At 45.3% G+C, this 20,097-nt stretch overlaps 1 protein-coding gene across 1 annotated transcript in view; it reads right to left on the reverse strand.

Moving 5' to 3' along the window:
• The window catches only part of LOC311245628 (FYVE, RhoGEF and PH domain-containing protein 4-like), a 281,410-nt gene extending 262,021 nt beyond the window's left edge, over positions 1–19,389 (reverse strand). The window contains exon 1 of the mRNA XM_084335538.1: positions 19,032–19,389. Coding sequence (XP_084191664.1) covers positions 19,032–19,344 — 313 coding nt within the window. The 5' untranslated portion in view covers positions 19,345–19,389. The remainder of the gene's footprint in view (positions 1–19,031) is intronic.
• Positions 19,390–20,097: the final 708 nt, after the last annotated feature.

Below are 20,097 nucleotides of genomic sequence, written 5' to 3' on the forward strand. Positions count from 1 at the left end.
TATTGCTGGAGCATGTTGATATCAGCAGCTATCATTAGCTAGCCAGCTAGATACCGTTAGACAATGCCTCGTCAGTCATGTATTAAACTAAAAGTGAATAGTTGACTGGGTCATTGTTTAAACAGTAACGGTAGCTCATGGAGGTCCGATCTAGACTAGAGCAGACTGCTACCATTCTGAGAGCTTAACGTTAGCACTAGAGCTGCGGGCGAGCTGCTACCATTCTGAGAGCTTAACGTTAGCACTAGATGCTGCGGGCGAGCTGCTACCATTCTGAGAGCTTAACGTTAGCACTAGATGCTGCGGGCGAGCTGCTACCATTCTGAGAGCTTAACGTTAGCACTAGATGCTGCGGGCGAGCTGCTACCATTCTGAGAGCTTAACGTTAGCACTAGATGCTGCGGGCGAGCTGCTACCATTCTGAGAGCTTAACGTTAGCACTGGAGCTGCGCGCATCTGTGTTGATACGAGCAGAAGCCAATAGTATCCCGCTGCAGGGCTGGCCCGGCTGGGCGGATATGACTCGTTGCCACGTTTTTTTTCAAAATAAGAATATCATACGAACCGAATGCTGCTAACTGCCGGAGCCATCGATATAATGATTCTAGCTGCGCTTGGGCCGGAAATGAGACCCGCACAGATTTCCAAAATAAGAGTATTGTTATGAACTACACGTCTACACGCCACACGGCGGGCAGGGCTCTCAGTGGCAAGCGCCAAAGGTAAAAACTGAGCGCCCCTGGCGGGCGGCGGGCTTTAATTTCGCCCCCTTCTGGTGCTGATCAGGAAATGGATAATCGATTTTTCAGCCCGCTTCTCTAGCGTGCATAAGTACACATAATACTATCAATAATCTAGCGTTTATTTGAAAACTATTCATAAATAGGCCGAAAAATTACAACGTGTTTTGTGTATTCAAAATGGTATAAAACGTAAATGTACCGATTAAAAAACAATCCGTTTGGACAATGTTGACTGCAAACAAGTCATTGATAAGCGACGGGCGTATTAGACACATAGCCAAAATTTAAGATATAGTTTATGCATTCGCAAATGTGCTCGCTCTCTCATTGAATAGAGCGTTGGCACTCAAGCGCTAAATTGTGCGCCCCCTGCTGGCACTGAAAGTGTTAAATCAGCGTGGATTATTGAATTGATTGATTGCAAATTTTTAGGGCTGTCCCCGACTAAGGATTTGGATAGTCGACTATGATTGGCCAAAATTGGCCGTTAGTCGACTATTAGTCCAAAAAAAATTAAAAATTAAAAAAGTATAATTTTTTTTTTTTTTTCGTCATTCCATTTGGGCTGTGGGGGTGCTTAATGTCTGAAGGAGTCGACTGAAGGCTTCTTGTCCTCTGCAAAAGCATGCAATTGGTCCACTAATGGATACATCTTGATATTTGTCGAGTCTAGTGTGTTCATTAGATGGGTGAAATCCTCTTTCAGTGCCTCTGCCTGTTTTCGTAGGCAATTAGCCTCTGGTATGCGTGCCATTAGCGTTAGCCACGCTTCTAGGCCTCTTTTCTTTTGGAAAGAATGATAAAAAAATTTAAATATTATAATTTTTTTTTGTATTCGACTAAGAGGTTGGCAGTCGACTACGGCTCCTTTCGGCCGATTAGTCGGCTAATCGACTAATAGGGGTCAGCCCTAAATTTGATTAATGTCTGCCTTGTTTCAAACTGGTTAGGCTTAGGCCCTCTTTCGAAGTCGCCCTCTTTCGAAGTTGGTTATGCTTAGAGTTTGGAATCAGGGCTGGTGGTTTATCGCCCTGCTCTAAAGATAAACTCTAAGCATAACCGACTTCGAAAGAGGGCGAATTCAAAAGAGGGCCTAAGCCTAACCAATTTGAAACAAGGCGGACATTAATAAGATTTGCAATCAATCAATCAATTCGCGCAATATTTATTTTGTTCCACAATGACTCATGACTCACCAATTACATAATCCAACATTGTGTAAAAAACTAACACATTCACCGTGACATAATCGTTTTTGATTTAGTAGTTATGACGCTGTCAACATATCCATTCGTAAGGTTATTGTCCACCATCTTGCTTTCATTTCTAAAAACTCGCACGGCGGAGTGACAGTAAACGTTAGGTTATGACTATAACCAAGTTCTGTTAGTTAGGGGCGATGCTTGGCATCGCTACTGCACTATCTCGCGTACGTGCACGCGTACTGAATAAACCACAAATGTACCTCTAATACCAGTATTAGTCTGACCACACCCCTCATCAGCTTACCTTCATAAGCAGGTGTGTGGTCACCTGCTCTCCTCCTTCCCAAGCTTTCACCACAAGGTGAGGACAAGGGCTGCAGCGGCCGTCCGATGCCAAGCATCGCCCCTAACTAACAGAACTTGGTTATAGTCATAACCTAACGTTCTGTATCGTTAGTGGCTTAGCTTGGCATCGCTACTGCACAAGGGAGGCCAAGCGGAGCCACTTGGCTGACAAATACACCCCGCTGACAGCCCCCCAAAACCATCAGAACAGGGAGGGCCGAGCCCCCCCGACCCCCCCTAATGGAGGGTAGCCCCCCTATTAGGGACGTCACGGGAGGGCGACGGACCCGACCGTGCGAAGAGGCACTCAAGCAACTCAACGCACAGGGTGAGCAGACCGTGGCTTGACCCCACGACTACACACACGCACAACCCGCATGCCACCCGGGAACGAATGGAGGAACAACCTCGTTACTGCCCCCAGAATCACGGGGTCAAGGGCAAACCCAACCCCGTGGCAAGGCCGTAGCAGCGGAGCACGAAGGAAGACCCAGACCCACCAAAAGGACTGGACTCCCTAGAATGGGGGCCCGGAGAAGTCCATGATGCCAGCATCAAGACCCCACCAGGTGGGCACGTAGTGCCCCGCCCCCCACATCGCCAGCGTATTCGGACAAAGGCCCCTCAGTTACTGCACCTGGTATTCCCAGGCGGAACCAACCAGGCCAGAACCTGCCCAGCCTCCGAGATCGGACGAGATCGGGCGTGTTCAGGTCGGTATGGCCGTAAGCCGAGCGGGCCCCGTCCCCCCAATAGTACACCGCCTGGCACACTGACCCTGCAGAATAGGCAGTCAGCATGGCCGTAAGCACACAAAAAAGGTTAACCAACGGAAGCAGGCAGCGCACCGGGGAAAAACCAGGCAACAGGCTGTTAACCCTAGCCTGGAGACTGCGGACGAGACAGGCGCCAGAGGGGACAGCTGAACACAGCCGCCCCGGCGGAAGGAGCGTAAGCTGGCGGTGTTGCATGACCAAGCCTCCATTTAACAACCCCCACCCAGAGGGGTCGAGGCAGAGAAGGCTGACACGATTGGCAGACGTCATGAACGTGCAGGGGCACCCTCAAACGGTGAACCCGGGAGTTGACACTGCTCCAACACACCAGGGAATCAACCACCTCGGTGTTACCCAATGCAGTGGTTGTTCCTATAACCCCTCAAGAAAAAACTCCAAAACACACCTGCGGGTATACACCGGCTATACCGCAGTACAAGTGTTTCAGTTTCCAAAAAGGGTTAACCCAGGCCTACGGGTCGCAAACATCACTTCGGACCGGGCCTGGCGGTACGGGAAGCACAGGGTCACCAGAGGAGGTCAAAAAACCACCCCCACAGGCCCCTCTTCGCCATGCGTGAGAGAGGAGCGAAAAATAATGGAGAACCAGCCCCTAAGCACACCGTACCTGGTATTCCCCGGCGGTCTCCCAACCAAGTACTAACCAGGACCAACCTGTGTAGCGGCCGAGATCCGACGAGATCGAGCGCGTACAGAATGGCATGGCTGTAAGCCATGACGACAGTGCTGAGTAAAAACATACCCAACCAGGGTCTCCATAGCGCTTAACCCTGTGACACCCAGACCGACCTGGCATTTTTCCCCCTGAAAAAAGCCCAAGTCCCTCAGGGTACCAGAACAGCAGATCTGCATCCCCGGCGGACAACGGGTTCAACTGATCTGGACCAGCATGACCAGAACCAGTCCCGTGCCCTAACCACGCCGACATGCCTACTCCAGGAGAAGGGCAGATATGCGTGTTGATCTTAACATGAAAAGAAGGCGCCACCCAGACGTTCGGACGAACCGCGCCTGGTGGCCCACCCCAAGGGCGTGAGACCCCACTACATATGTTCAGATCCATCCCGTCATCATCCCCCAGACATGAACGAGAATCCGTCGACAACCCACCCAGGTCATGGGATGTGGTCGCCGGAAGAGGAAAAACCCCCATCTCAGTTGCTTTATAAAAACGCTGTTTCAACCACAAGCAACCAAGGCGTGCCAGTCAATCGCCTGTTTACAGCGAGCTAGCACTATACGTGCGTCGGGACACACCCCCATCAATGAACAGGCTATTTAGACCTGTCATTGAATCCCCAAGGCGCCCAGGGGAACGACAAGAGGGGTGTGACACTCCCTAACTCCAACACTTCTGGAATAGAAAGAAGGAAGCATCAACAGTATGTATCCCAGTCTACACAGCCGGGGTAAAAAATGTTCACATTTTTACATCCCACCACCCTCCCATAGGAAAGAGACGGGGATCCCCAGAGAGACTTCCCACGCGAGCTGTACAGATTGAAAAGAATATATTGCACCTTGAGCCATGTAAAAAACTGGTTTTAGGGCCTCCGGGGAAGAGGCACCGAACCCATACACACTCAATAAACGAATTGAATCGAATATACATACAATAGAAAAGGACCCTTCTAGAGGGTCCACTCACTTTGACAATCTGAGGAGGAAGGCTCTGTACTCTGATGGAGGCTTCCTCACATGGAAGAAGGAGTCCGAACTCACAGAAGGCCTGAGTAGGCGCTTGGTGAGGAGGAGCCCTGACCACCCCCCCTGAAAACAGATCCATCACATGGACCTGAACAGCACACGGAAGTCCTACCAACAGAGACGCGCACGGTGACGTACTCTATGGCGGGGGAATTCCTGCGGTGCACACGCCCAATATACCAGGCCGTGGGACCAGGAACTCCCTCCCCCCCCCCCCCCCCCCCCCCCCCGTAACGTGCCGAACCGCCACGTGACGGGAACCTTGAAGGACAGGGGGTGTACCCCTGACCGACAGAACAATGGGGAGAGGAAAGGTTACCAGTTCACCCCTTTATGACCCCACACCCATGATACGACGTAACGACAAAAAGAGAATATGACACAGTCATAGTCAGCTCTATGAAGCGTTTCACAGCTCCACACAGCGCACGAGCTAACCTGCTATCTGATTTTTACTAAGGAAAAACACAGAATAGAGAGGGCTCTAAGAACCCCGGTCCAACATACACATGTGCTTCTGTGGCCAGTACAACCCAGTTGTAGGTCACATGACACACACAACCCATCATCACCTACAAAAAATGGCAAAAACACTCAACAGAGGAACGCCGTTTTTTTCACAATGAGAGAATACATCATTCTTGATTAGTATCGACCACAGGCCTTGCTAAGCACACATGACAGCAACCAAACCAATTTCCCTTTAGGAAATAAGTTTCTCCAGCAGATTTAGCACAACCTCAGCAATCAAGCTAAGAGTTACATCGTATCCCTACCACACAAAAGACACAATTAATGCACAACATGTCTGATAGGAGGTGATAAAGTCCCCAGGGAACCGGGGGGGAAAAACACAATCCTCCTATTTTACCCTCAATACGGCCAGTTAAAACAGGAAAACCTGTTAATGTGTGAACTCACTGTTCATTGTCATTACAGTTTGAGAAAGAACATTCTTTTACTCACTTGTCACCAAGCATAGCTTCATAGGTTAGTTGCCTTAGTAGTGAGTACACGGTACACATAAACACCATGATGTTTCTCACACAACAACCAGATCAATACATCACGATCTGCACGGAGAAGCTAACTGCCAGTGACAAAAACAGCTCACACACAACCCGCAACGTATCCCAAATGCATTGCAACAACACACGTCTTGGGAAAAAACACCGTTATTCACAATACATTTAGCAAAGTAAAACCAGAAGACGTGTTATGAGGTCTGGCCAACCCCGTACCTACCCGGAACGCAGATCAGCGAAGTGCAGTCACAAGACACCGTAGAACACAGCCGTCCTGTGTTGTTCGATCCGGGCAGCGTCGCCGCTCCACCAGTCGCTACAGTCCTCTTTGTTGACGCAATCCCCGTCTAGGCTCAGGCAGGGTCGACGAACATCCCCTGTCAAGGATGACGTCGTGGTCAAGAGTGTAAAACATGTTAAAATCAAAGCACGTTCAACAGAATAGCATCAAGCTAACGGCTGCTCCAACCGTTCGGGTGCTATTGCTACCGCTCGCGAGACGCCGATCTAACGACGCACGCGATCAGAAGCGAGCTCCCGGCGGCGCGCGAGAAGCTAAGCTACCCCGCGCCAGGCCACTGACCGGCTAACCGTAAGCTATGAACATGTAAACAATGACATAACACTCACCCAGACAGGCCGCCGTTCTGAACCCTCCTCACTTTTTAAGAGAAAAGAGAAAACAAGACGTCAACACCGCTTCACAACGGTGACATTACCACGTCCGGCGGAATCAGCACAGTACCAACTGGCCTGTATAGCTGACTTTGAACATGAATCTGCCGCTATCGCACATTACATGCACATATCCCCTCGTGAAGGAATACTCTCATTTGGATATGAAAGATGGGGTCTTAACACGGTGACAGAGAGAATCCACTCGTCCAGAACACACAGGGATCACCAGTGTCAATGGTCGCGGCCCACTAGTTAAAACTATAATGGTCGCCAGACCAAGGCCTCCTGTCGCCTAGGCGGCTAAACAAAGGACCCTAGCCTGGGGCCGGTTTCCATAAACTTTGTCAAGTAGCCCCCATAGCACTAACAGACAAGTGGAGCCCGCCAGCAAACACTACTCACCCAACCTGGAACGCACCGCTCCTCACAACAGCGGCATGTCCGACAGTTCAGCTGTGGCCTGACAGGTTTCACCCCAACAAACACAGCAAGGAACTGCAGTTGAGAAGCATGCAGCGGCGTGCTCCCAATACGAAAACCGGTGGAGGGTTTTTAGAATGATCATCATCTTCTAGACACTCCAGTACGAAGACAATATCGCCGTATTTTCTCGAAAATAGTGAGAGAGAAAATAAAGATATGATGTCAACGTATCCTTGTTTCCCAAGCTGTTCCTAATCCAATTTCTTCCATCATGGTGTCAAGTGTGGGGATCTACCGAGGCACTTCTTCCTTGTGGTGAAAGCGAGAAGGAGGAGAGCAGGTGACCACACACCTGCTTATGAAGGTAAGCTGATGAGGGGTGTGGTCAGACTAATACTGGTATTAGAGGTACATTTGTGGTTTATTCAGTACGCGTGCACGTACGCGAGATAGTGCAGTAGCGATGCCAAGCTAAGCCACTAACGATACAGAACAGGCTAGAAAGAACTTAAAACAATCCATGGATGCCCACAGCTTTGAACAAATAATCAAACAGCCAACTAGAATTACCAAAACCTCCCAGACCAAAATAGATCTCGTTTTCACCAACCAACCGGATAGAATCACTAAGACCAACAACATGTTGACCGGTATATCTGACCACAATTTCATCTGTTTCACCAGGAAACTCAATAAAACTCGCTTTCTAAAAACATCCAAAAAATCTGCCACCTCATCAAACTACATCCCAAAACCTGCAAAACCATCCTCAAACCTGCAACAGAGCTTTGAGGATGCAGTGAAAAAGCTTGACTGGCAGGAGATACTATCCTCCAATACCACAGAGAAAAACTGCACCCTCTTCACAACAAAAATCAAGGAGACGATGGCCTCCTTCTCTAGGAAGGGGAGCCAAAAAGTCAAAAAACAAACCCACCTCCCATGGCTAGATCACAGCTGCAGACAGCAATTGAAAGACAGGGACTCACTCCTCAAACAGAGCTTAAAGTCTGGACTGTCTATCGACAGACAGAGATTCACGCATGCTAGGAACAAGGTCACACAGACCCTCAGAAAGGCCAGAGCAAACTTCTTTATTTGTATAATTGAAGCAGGAAAAGGGAACGGCAAAAAAATCGGGCAAACCTTGAATAAACTCCTAGGCAAACACCAGAATCGGGAAAAAGACTCCCTAGAACTGAATGTGAATGACATACTAGTTAAAGACCCCACAGTACTGGCATGCACCCTCAACGAACACTTCTTAAATAGTGTTCTAGACAGCACCAAACACTTTGCCCCCTCCAGTATCCTACCAAACCCAGTAACCAACACCCAGCCCCTCTTTGAACTGGAGGAGATAACAGACCCTGAAGTCAAAAAGATCATTCTGGCTCTGAAAGGCTCCAAAGCCAAGGACGCCTACGGGCTCGACACTGATTTCCTCAAAACATACTCTGATGCACTCATTAAACCCATCACTCTACTAGTGAATCAATCAATCACCTCCAGGGAAGTTCCATCATCCTGGAAGATGGCCATGGTGACCCCTATCTTTAAATCTGGCAACAAGGCACTGGTGACCAATTATAGGCCCATCAGTATACTTCCTGTCATATCCAAAGTTGCAGAGAAGTGGGTGTCGAATCTCATGACTAAACATCTCGACTTGGGCCCCACCCCACTTAACCCAATGCAGTTTGGATTCCGTGCCCTTCACTCAACAGAGTCAGCCAACTGTCTGTTTGTTGAAAAGGTCAAGAGTGCACTAGATAGCAACAAGTATGTTGGTGCTGTCTTCTTAGACCTTAGCAAGGCTTTCGACTGTGTCAACCATAATATCCTCCTAACCAAACTAACTCACTTCAATTTCTCAGCTGCTACAATAGAATGGTTTAGATCCTACTTATCAAACCGAAAACAATGTGTCACGGTCAATGGCGCCAAGTCCCCATATCTAGACAACCCTGTAGGTGTCCCTCAGGGATCAATCCTTGGGCCCCTGCTATTCTCCCTGTATATCAATGACCTGCCAAATGTGTGTCCCGAACTCAATGTACAGATGTATGCCGATGATGCAGTCATCTACACACAGGGCAAGGACATAGAGTTGATTACATCCAGGCTCACATGCGCACTAGACAAGGTACAATGCTGGCTAAACAGCACGTGTCTCCTACTTAATGCGAAAAAGACTGTGTGCATGTTCTTTAGCAAGCGTCCAGAAACCATCAAGCGGTCCAATGTGTTCCTGAGGAAGGAGGGAAGGAAGGAAGAACTAGAACTTGTTTCCCACTTCAAATTCCTTGGGGTCATCTTGGACTCAAACCTGACCTTTAAGAAACACATAAAGAAAGTGAGGAACACCATCAACTTCAACATTTCCAACTTCAAACAAATACGGCCCTCCCTAACACTTGAAGCCGCAAAGACATACCTACACTGTATGGTCTTCTCTCACATTGAATATTGCCTTCTAAACTGGTCATTTACTGGGGCCACAGCCATGAAACCCATAGAACAACTCTACAACAGAGCATTGAAGGTATATGACAGGAAACAGTACTCATACCACCACTGTAAAATCCTGGATAAGCATCAAATTTTAAATTTTGAAAACCTCAGACGTTATAAAAGTCCCTGCTTTGTATATAAATGCCTGCACAGATTAGCCCCTCCCCCTCTCAAGGAGTTTATCCACGAGAAAAGGAACACTGGATTAGCCACTAGATCAAACACCAGAGGGGATTGTGAGGTCCATTTTAGAAAGACCGCCTTCAGCAAAAATTGTCTATCGATAAAGGGAAGTGGAACATGGAACAGCCTTCCGGTCCCCTTAAGGGAATGTCCCACCCTGTCCACCTTTAAGGGCCAACTCAGGAAATGGCTGTTAGACAGCCAAATATGCACTCATTAGGGATGTTAGTGATGTTGTACTGACTGAATGTCATGTTAGTGTGGTCATGTCAGTGATGTCAGTTTTTATGAATGAACGTTGTATGGTCCGTTTTGTGTTTGTTTTATGTTAGGACTACGGGTGGAAATTAGCCCTGTGCTATTCCCGGCATATTTACGTCCTTATCATGCTATGATGTTATGCATACACATGTAAATGATGTTCATTAATTTGCATTGTCCTTAATAAACAAATCTTAATTGTAATTCGGTTGTGGGCGGGTCCTGGGATCACGAGCGGGGGTTATAACAAATACCCACGTTTAACTTGACTGCCAATCAGATTCGAGAAATTTGTATGCCATTGTATAAAATGAGATTCTCCCCTCTGTTGCAGAGTTTAAGTTCTCCAACCTTTGTCAATCAACTTGTACGTGTGTTCATTTACTTGTTATCCCTTAGTTTTGTCTACCCTCTTGTTGCTGTGTGATTTCTATACTGATTTCTATTAACGATTGCCTGTCTGTAAATGAGGGAAGCCTCAGTTGCCTTGTTTTGAGTATAAATAAAGTTTTGAAATATGAAGTTATTTTTTTATATAATTAAATTCGATTTATTTATTTATTTTAATTCGATTTTTTTTCTTTTTCTTTTTTTTATTAAATTTGAATATTGAAATTCTGACAGCCCTAAAACAAACAAAAAAACTAAATAAAACAATAAAACATGTTGACCAAGGTCAGTGTTTAGGATTGAGGTGTGTTAAACCCAGAGAGAGGGTTTAGGATCAGGATCAGTGCTGGTCAGTGTAGCACAACAATACCAGCAACAGTAGGCTAGCAGACCACAGAGCCACTTATTCATACAGTCCCCCTGCACACAGACACACAGACACACACACGCGCGCGCGCGCACGCACGCACACACACACACACACACACACACACACACACGCACTCACGCACGCACGCACACACACACACAAACACAAACACAAACAGCTCCATTGTTGGGGCACAAGGCCTTATGTTAACACCAGGACAGAGAACTATTTGCAGTCAAAAGCAAAACAAGATCCTTTTAGACAGCTTGAGTGTAGGCAAGAAACTTAAAGGGGAACACCAACCAGAATTACAATATGTTATTTCCATGGCCAAGTAAAGTGCAATCAATATTCGTTCAGCTACTCTCTCCTAATGCCAGAAACCAGAGAAGGAAGACTCAAACATGATGTGATGTTATTATGTATTAGGTTTGGAGGAGTTGCTCCATAGACAATGAATGGGAGAGTGATTTTGTGGACCCACAGAATGTTTGTTCTTGGTCAGCTGTTCAAAGATCTGAAACAGAAAATGTACCGATAATTATACTCAGAACATCCACCTGGGTGTTCTCAGGGTCATCTACACTATCTTACCCAATTAATTTTCTATGGAGAAGGTTCAGACTTTAAACCTGATGACAAAATTTTTGGATTTGGGAGAGCGTTGTTCATGTTCATTAATACTTTTTGGTATTTTTTTTAAGGAACAACCTGTAATGAATTCTGAAATTGGGCGTAGTTCCCCATTAAATACAAGAGCATGGAGCTGTTGTGAACACACGGTTGTTTTCATGCTTGTGTATTTCTGGGGGGGTAATTCTCTCTCGTACAACAGAGTACAGTAGAGTGGCCTCGCCAGGAGCAGAGCGAGTTTGTTTGTGTTTGTTTTGGAGACGTCTTTGAAGTGTACAAATGAGTGCAGACAATGTGTTGCGTTTCTACCGACTGTCTGAGGCTGTTTGTCTCGAGGAATGCGCCCTCCGAAAAGGCTTTAAGTCGGGCATACCTTACAGTTGCAAAACCTGACTCTGACTTTCAAGGGCTTGTTGTGCGGTTGCAGAGAATGCCAACATGCATAGGCGGTGAGCCGAACATTAGGGGAGGCTACTGTATGTCGCGTGGAGCGCGCAAAATGCTGAATGTATGTAATGTCCTCGTTACAATTTAAGATGTTCCTCCACTGTGAAAACACTGTCATTGTAAGCTTAATGACTTGTCTAAAGCAACCATTTGTACTGGAAGACAGGATCAGAATGGTCTTTTTCTTCAGCAAGGAGGAATCGAGCATGAAAAAACACAACGCCGTCTGAGAGGTCGTTTTTAACACTTTCCGTGCCACTCACGAGATTTCTCTGTTTTTTTTATAGGTGGTTGCTAGCCACTCACGAGATTTCTCGGAATCTTTTTTTTTTTTTTTTTTTTAGCGATCTGAAAAATTATTGCATCACCCGAGCCTACCCGAGTATAGCCGAGGGGCGCCGGCGATCACTGTGGAAAAAAGCGCCCCCTGTCGTCTCCCAGATGACATAAGTGATTTTGGAATGGACTCAATGAAAATGAATGGGGAAAAAAATCCGGTACTCCACATTTTCCAGTTCACTGATCCAGCCGGGGTTACCACAGTTCATTCTGGAACCTCAGATCCCCGTTGATCATGGAGATCTACAGTATCGCGTTGGATCCATACACGTATCGATTTTTTCGAATGGTGATCAGGAATTGGAATATACCAGTTGGATACCATCTGATGTCAGGTAAGGAGGACTCTATGTTATCAGTGTTAGGATAATCAGAGTAAGTTTGATGAAGTTATAAGTAGAGTTGTTCCGATACCGATACTGGTATCGGAAAAGCCGCCGATACTGGCTAAAATGCTGGTATCGGTATCGGCGAGTACCCTCTAATGCTGCGCTCCGATACCATATGACGTAATTTATCAACAACACTGTGGTCTGTTGAGTAAGCATTATAAAACAAACGTGTGCTTAATCGATTAAAGTGTCAATGCCATTTGTCATTTTAACAGCAGATACTTTCTTAAATGTCATCGTCCCGACAGAGCGGTGTTGACGGCGAGCTCATGGGTTCGCTTGGTGGCTGGTGTTATTAGCATTGAACGGCTAACCGAAAGCTAGCTTTAACATTACCTTGGCTAAAGTTGGGGCTATTCATATAATCCAGCAATAATGGCTGCAGACCTGCAAGCAAAGTACAGCAAGTTGGCAAAGGAGTATTCCAAGTTAAATCACAATGTCACCAGTAACGTTACAGTCTTCTATGGTCTTCCCATATACCGGTAGCTCATGCTAGCTAACGGTAACGTTGTCATTGCACAATTGCACGTCGCGTACACAATTAATGACATGTTGCGGACAGCCATATCGGTGACAATGTTTAGCTTTTAGTGCCAAATGATAAGAGTCTGAGGCGGAGTCTCAAAAGAGAATGTTGAATATTTATTGTGCAAAAATCAAAACAGATCCGACTGCTACTGAACGGAGCCTTGTAGACAGACTGAGTAGGGTATATCTGCAGAGCCAGTGGGTAGCGAGTGCAGCAACGTATAATGTCCGTGTGGATCATTGGAGTAGGGTATATCTGCAGTGCTGAAGCCCCATACTCATTGATTAATGATACTAATACAAATCTATACAATCACCTGTTGTTGAATAAATACCATTACTTTCTAGTTATGACTAAAAAACAGTATATATAAAACAGTATTTGTTAAAAAAAATATATATATATTTATAAAAAATTTATATAATATCGTTTTTTTTTTTTTTTATGTATGCACTGGTATCGGATAAGTAGGTATCAAAGCTTAGGTATCGGAATCGGATCGGAAAGGAAAAAATGGTATCGGAACATCTCTAGTTATAAGCTGTTTTGTGAAATGTCCTCTTTCGGTTTCACTGTAAAAGTCCGTGAGGAAATCAACGGAGCGATTATCAGTGCGCGGCCGAAATGTGCTTGCGTGCACGTATAATATTGATCATCTAGCGTTTATTTGAAAACGATTCATAAAAAGGCCGACGAATATCAACGTTGTGGAATATTCCACTAAAAGACGATTTTCATAGAATGCTCCAGAATGAGCTGTTTTTTATATCAAAACGGGGGCTTTTCTAACTGCTCTGAAACGGAAACAACGCGATTAAAAAAAATCTGCCTTCACAGCACTGACTGGAAAATAGTATTTGATAATGCGATGGGCAGATTAGACACATAGCCATAATTTAAAACATAGATTAGGCGATATTAACGTTAACATTGGCGCCGATGGTGGCATTCAGCCGGTAAAACGGAAAACCAGGCGTGGCGCTCAAAGTGTTAAGGTAATTTATACCACTCCAATGTGTCACACACAACGCCATCTGAGAGGTAGTTTTTAAGGTCATTTATACCACTCCAGTGAGTCTCCTACTAGGAAGGCAGAAGCAGGAAGGCTAGGAGTGGCAATAAGGGCTCCGTCCTCATTATAACGCTTCACTGGACTGAATCCCGTTTCAAAACCATCTCTTCTGCTGGAATCGTTGGCAGGGAACGTCTGTGGTCGTAGAGGACACGGAAGAAATGCAGCCGAAGATAATAAAAAAAGTGCCAGGTCATCAACATTACTATTCAATAATTTCACATGGAAGGAATCTCTTGTTTTAACTGCGGTTAAGGGGAATTGAGTTACATGCTTGTTTGATTTAAATGCCCCCCTCCCCCCATCACAAGTGTGGTTCAACTCAAGTTCAGTTTTTCTTTCATAAACGGATCATGCTGGCGGCTGGGTGGCGCAGCGGACATTGCGCTCGTCACCAACGCAAGAGACACCGGGTTCGAATCCGGCTGTCGGTTTTGCCTCCGGCTTGGGCCGGCCGTCATACTGACTCAATTGGCAGAGTTAGCGGGTGGGAGGTCGATGGGTGGTAATCTGGACGTTGTAAACAGCTACTCCTACAGTGGATAAAAATTAAATAAACGGATCATGCTAAGAGTTATTACAGTGATGATGCGATGAAGCAGTAAGGGAGACAAGACAGGAATAATCAAAACTAAACAACTATGAAAGGTGGAAAATACACATAGTGTAAAGTGTTACAGTTCATTCAGACAAATATAAAGCAAGAATAGAATGTCCTCCAGCCATATAATCACATCGATAATCCACAGTTGTCATGTTGACCACATGATATAATCTCTGGACAGTGGACACCTCAATGCTACGGTGCTACCTAATTACTTACTGTCTTAGTCAGACAGCTTTGTCTAAAGGTCTATGTCAGCTGGTCTACTATAGGCTAGTCGTGCGTTATGTAAGAGCAGAGTAAGTATTGCACACTCTTGTTTAAGCAAGGCGCTGCTTCACACTGACACAGTCAGTTCCAGTACACACATTCACACCCAGTACAGTCTTCTTTACACTGTTGGCCACTGAGCAGCTACACTTGAGCCGTGCTCTAGGGCACTTCAGATTACTTCACCCTGCCACATTTTTCCTTCCGGTCTGGGGATTCGAACTGGAAAGCTTCCGGGCCACACGAGCCCTGAGGCCCACAAACACGAGGTATTTCCAGTGTAGAATATAGCCATGATATTACACTGGGTCACTGGCAGATACTTTCCCTGGATACTCAGGGCTGGGCGATTCATTGAGTTTCAATTTCAATTATGATTTTGAGTTCATCACGATCATGAAAACAAGATAATCGAGATAAACGATTATTGTGCCACACGCCGTGTGTTGCTCTAATTTAGTCTTGTGTTGTAAATGCAGCGCACCACCCTTCCTTCACCCTTGATCGAGAAGAGTATCAAGATAATCGTGATTATGATTTTTGCCATCAAGCAGCCCTATTACATCACGTCCTGTCTCTCAACCTATAAGCTTCAGCCAAATGAAGTCTAACAGACTCTATTGCTGTGACCGACACTGTGACTTGCCCAGTGACTAATAATAACACAAGCTGGTCCTGTAGGTAGTTTGTCAGTAGTCTATCTGCCCATAACACAAGCTGGTCCTGTAGGTAGTTTGTCAGTAGTCTATCACCTAAAGGTTTACAGGTCACACAACAAACTCCAGGTACAGTGCCCTTTGTTCCATGTTTGCACAAGCACCTTAATCTCAAGCATTGCTCAGTGCACCTTGGATTTGTCGTCAAGGAGATGTAGCCTACACTCTTTTCCCTACAGCATGCAGGGATGAAACGGTTACAGTTTTTTTTTTTTTTTTTACTTTATTTTTTAGCGTTTATCGCTTTTCTGGTCAAGCATGACCGACAGAAACAGGTTGAAATGGGATGTAGAGCAGGGGAAGACATTCTGAGAAATGACGGCGGGTCCGGGAATCGAACTCGTGTCCCCCAGATCCGTGACGAGCACGGTTTTCCCCGATGCAGAAATAGCGCCGAGATATGCGGTGAGCTACGGGAGCTCCCCTACGGTTACAGTTTTTTAATGATGGTGAAATCCCCTGGCAGTTAGTAATACCGTTCAAATTTGAATAAAATTAAAACCTTGTTTGATTACGTGGAGACGTCGTATATATGCGTGTGAAGATATCTTGATAAAATGAACATGTACAAGATGCCGGCTCATGCGTAAATCTTTGCTTTTCTACCTATTGTTGAACATATGTTTGAGTAAAAGTTCTATGGTATCCTGCAGTGGCGGCCCCCTCAGGCCCTGCCCTGGTTATATGAGAGAACAAGAAAAAATATTTTTTAGTTTTTTGTTTTATAGCCCTATAAATAATATAAACATGTTTAAAATGAATAATATTTACTCATTTTAAGTATGTTTGTGTTTCCAATGCACAATATAACGTTAATAAATAAAATAATAAATACTCGTTTTCCTGAACAGGAAGTGACTCACCTTTTTTTTTTTTTTTGTATTTCTCGGCCCGGGCTAGACGCGATAGCGCTCTGAGTGCACGTCACTGTGTGATCGCTGTATCCGTAGCAGCCAATCAGTGCGTAACGCGTTGTGCGTTGAAATATGACTATTATGTTGGAATCCGGGCGCGATTTGAAGCGGTCTAGGCAGCAGCGTCAAGAATTTCTGTAGCCGCATTTCGCGGAGACGCTCTCTGATTGGCCTAATCCACTTTTTATGTTCCAATTCTAGCTTATTCTAGGTTGGTGCAGTAGAGATAGTTGTGTTGTTGTGACTGAGATGCGAGCTATTTGTCTTAGAGCGTGACTGCAAGTTCTTTCGACGGTTAAGCTTAGGCACTCTTTCAAAGTTGGTTAAGGTTAGAGTTTGTCTTAGAGCATGGCGATAGAACGCCAGGTAGTTTGCAGTCTGTTCGACGCGGAAATGGACAAAGAAATCAAACTACTTGCTGTGTGGTGCTAACTGCTAACAGCTAACAAGCTATATGGCAGTCTGGACAGTGGACTGGATATACAGTACATCATCAACAGCGGATTATACACTTTATCAAGCCCTCCGGCTTGATATACATCAACAGTCTGGGGAGTCGGGACAACAGTGAGTGGACCATGTAAACAGTGAGTTAATTCGGTCTCTCTCTCTCTCCCCTCTCTCTCGCGCTCTCTCTCTCTCGCTCTCTCGCTCTCTCTCTCTCTCTCTCTCTCTCTCTCTCTCTCTCTCCTCTCTCTCTCTCTCTCTCTCTAATTTCGCCGCGGGTAGAGCATAACCACTCAGACAATGAATGGTAACTTGTTTAAAATGACAATATATACATGTTTCTTATTGAATCGATCTGAGAGAGAGAGAGAGAGAGAGAGAGAGAGAGAGAGAGAGAGAGAGAGAGAGAGAGAGAGAGAGAGAGGGAGAGAGAGGGAGAGAGAGAGAGAGAGCGAGAGAGAGAGAGAGAGAGAGAGAGAGAGAGAGAGAGAGAGGAGAGAGAGAGAGGCTGTGCGTGTTTGTGTTGGGCTATTGGAAACGTGGTTGCATTTGACTGACTGTGATCATATATTGATCGATGGCAATGGTGATAATATTCGCCAATGCATGCCTTGTACATGTTTGCAAAATGTTTGGTATAGCGCCCCTAGTGGCGAAGCATCCAGCAGCCGCCACTGGTATCCTGACTCATATTTGCACACCACAATGGTGCACAAGCAGCTCGCTTATTACAGGCACAGAAACAGCCCTTTTTTTTCAGCAAAGAAATACAATATAATTGTGATTTGACATGTTCATACCATTACATCTCTACCCTGCTGCAGCCTTTGTGTGTTTTTTTTGTGAGATTTTAAAGATATTGAGAATGGACTTAGGCTAAAGTGTTTCTTACGTTTTTATTGTTTTTTTATTACTGTAATGTAATGTACTGTAATGTTGTAAGTTATGTGTTCGGACCCCAGGAAAATAGTCTTTCACCCATGGGTGTAGACTAATGTGGATCCATAAAATAAACAAATAAACCAGTCGGGACTGCAGCTCCTAGTTGACCTAGTAGATCCATTGGGATCATTTTGAATTTGTGGAATGGAACTTCAAGCAACTAAGTAGAAGTCATGCTGTTTACCTCTGAAGGCCACGTTCAGACTGCAGGTGAATCAGATTCTTCCTCATATGTGACTCAGATCAGATTTTTCACAACAGTATGAACAGCACAAATCACATGGAAATGGGATCAGATATTTTCTATTCTGATTTGGGCCACCTTCATAATATGATATAAATATGTGGTCTTAAATAAGATACAGGTCAGACGTTCATCTAATATTGGCCCCATTTTAAAAAGAATGTGAACAGCCAAACAAAATAAAATTGGATCTTAGCAATAAATCAGAATTGAGCCCTAAGACTTGCAGTGTGAACACAGCCTTGTCAAATGGGTGAAGTGAGGTAGGGAGAAAGCAATGTGAGGGGCCCACAGGGACATGATTTATTGGCCATATTCTTGATAAGTTGATCCAGTTGTATGATATATCTTGAGTGGGCCTATGCCAAACCATCTGGGACGAGGGTGGGCGTTTTCCACTGTAGCCTGTACACTAGTATTGCAAAAATAGATACCATATTTCTGTGTCCTGAGGTGGGTTGGTGGTTACACAACAGGTTAGGGCTTGCACCTGCATACCTGCCGAGTAGTCAAGACAGTCATCATAGCCAGCCAGTGAGTAGTGCGTATAACAATTGCCATAGTAGGTGTGTTCATGGCCATTCGATGCTGCTATATGACAGCAACACGGTCATCGCATGACTAACAGTTGTTATCAACTAAGCCAAGTGGTATAAACCTCCAGTCCAGACTGATAGTGTCTCTTACAATAGTCTATACGAAATGTTTCCTATATGACTACAACTATAGAGTACAGAATATGAAACAACATGAATTACTTTAACTTTACTATACTGTATATCGGACGTGCAGTCCAGTCTGTATTGTAGACAAACTGTCCCTAGTGAGTGACATTTACCTGATAGCACTTCATCGCATTCCTCAAACTCGCTCGAGGAATCGTCCTGCTCTAATTCTTCCAAATTGCGGTGTTTCTTCCGAAAGGCAACTCTTCTGAAGTCGTCCTCCATGCTTTGTCTGCTTCTGTGCGGTACAGACCGTTCCAACATCGGAAAATGGAGAATAATTAAACGTTTAAAACAAATACTTTGCAGTAGACTAGATCCCACACTATGCTCGACTCTCTCTCTCTCTCTCTGCAAATGGGTCCAACTTATTAGAGGAGGGTGGCGCTCATGAGACTTTGGGAACTCCAGCTCGGTGCGCACCATCAGCTGACGCGCTATAACCGTTGTCCGGAGCGCAACAACAGTATGCGTGCTTCTGTCCCGGGATCGTCCGCTAATCTCTGTTACAATCACCTGAATTGAATGGCTCCCAAACCCTGCCTATACTGTTTCAGTGGCTTCGATGAGGCATGTAAGCAAGCGTTGCCCCCTCATGGCTACATCATGGATTGTGGGCCACCACTAGACATCTACCTCTTATATTTTCATTTAGTTTCTTAAACTGTCTTAATCCAAATATTAATTTATTTTGGTCGATTATTCTTTTCAATAGCCTCTACTCTAGAGCGCGTGACCTGCTCACCGAATACCAAAGCCGAACCATTGTTATGTGGTAATGTGGGGCATCAACCAAAGCACCTAGAATGACCCCCCCCCCCCCCCCCCAAGTAACGTGACTCGATTTAGTTAAGGGGGGACAGCACCCCCTAATAGGGAAACAAATAAATACTTGAATAGATATCACTATGAAACTCTCCCAGTTTGGTACATATAAACTAAGAAAAAATATATTACAAGTTTTCTGAATCTTATGTTTATAAATCACTGATTCTTGAGAGTCGGGGCAAAACACTTTGTAAATATTATATTTTGAGAATACACACTATATTGATTAGAGTTATATATTCATGTAGAGAAAGGTCTGAGCTATTTAACCATGTAAAGGTGCGGGCTCTATATAGTGTAGCAGGGTGGATTATCCCTGCTTCGTGGGAACAGGTGGGCACAATCACTGGG

The sequence above is a fragment of the Notolepis coatsorum genome (assembly GCF_963971535.1).
Source record: "Notolepis coatsorum genome assembly, chromosome: 18".
Taxonomy (NCBI): Eukaryota; Metazoa; Chordata; class Actinopteri; order Aulopiformes; family Paralepididae; genus Notolepis; species Notolepis coatsorum.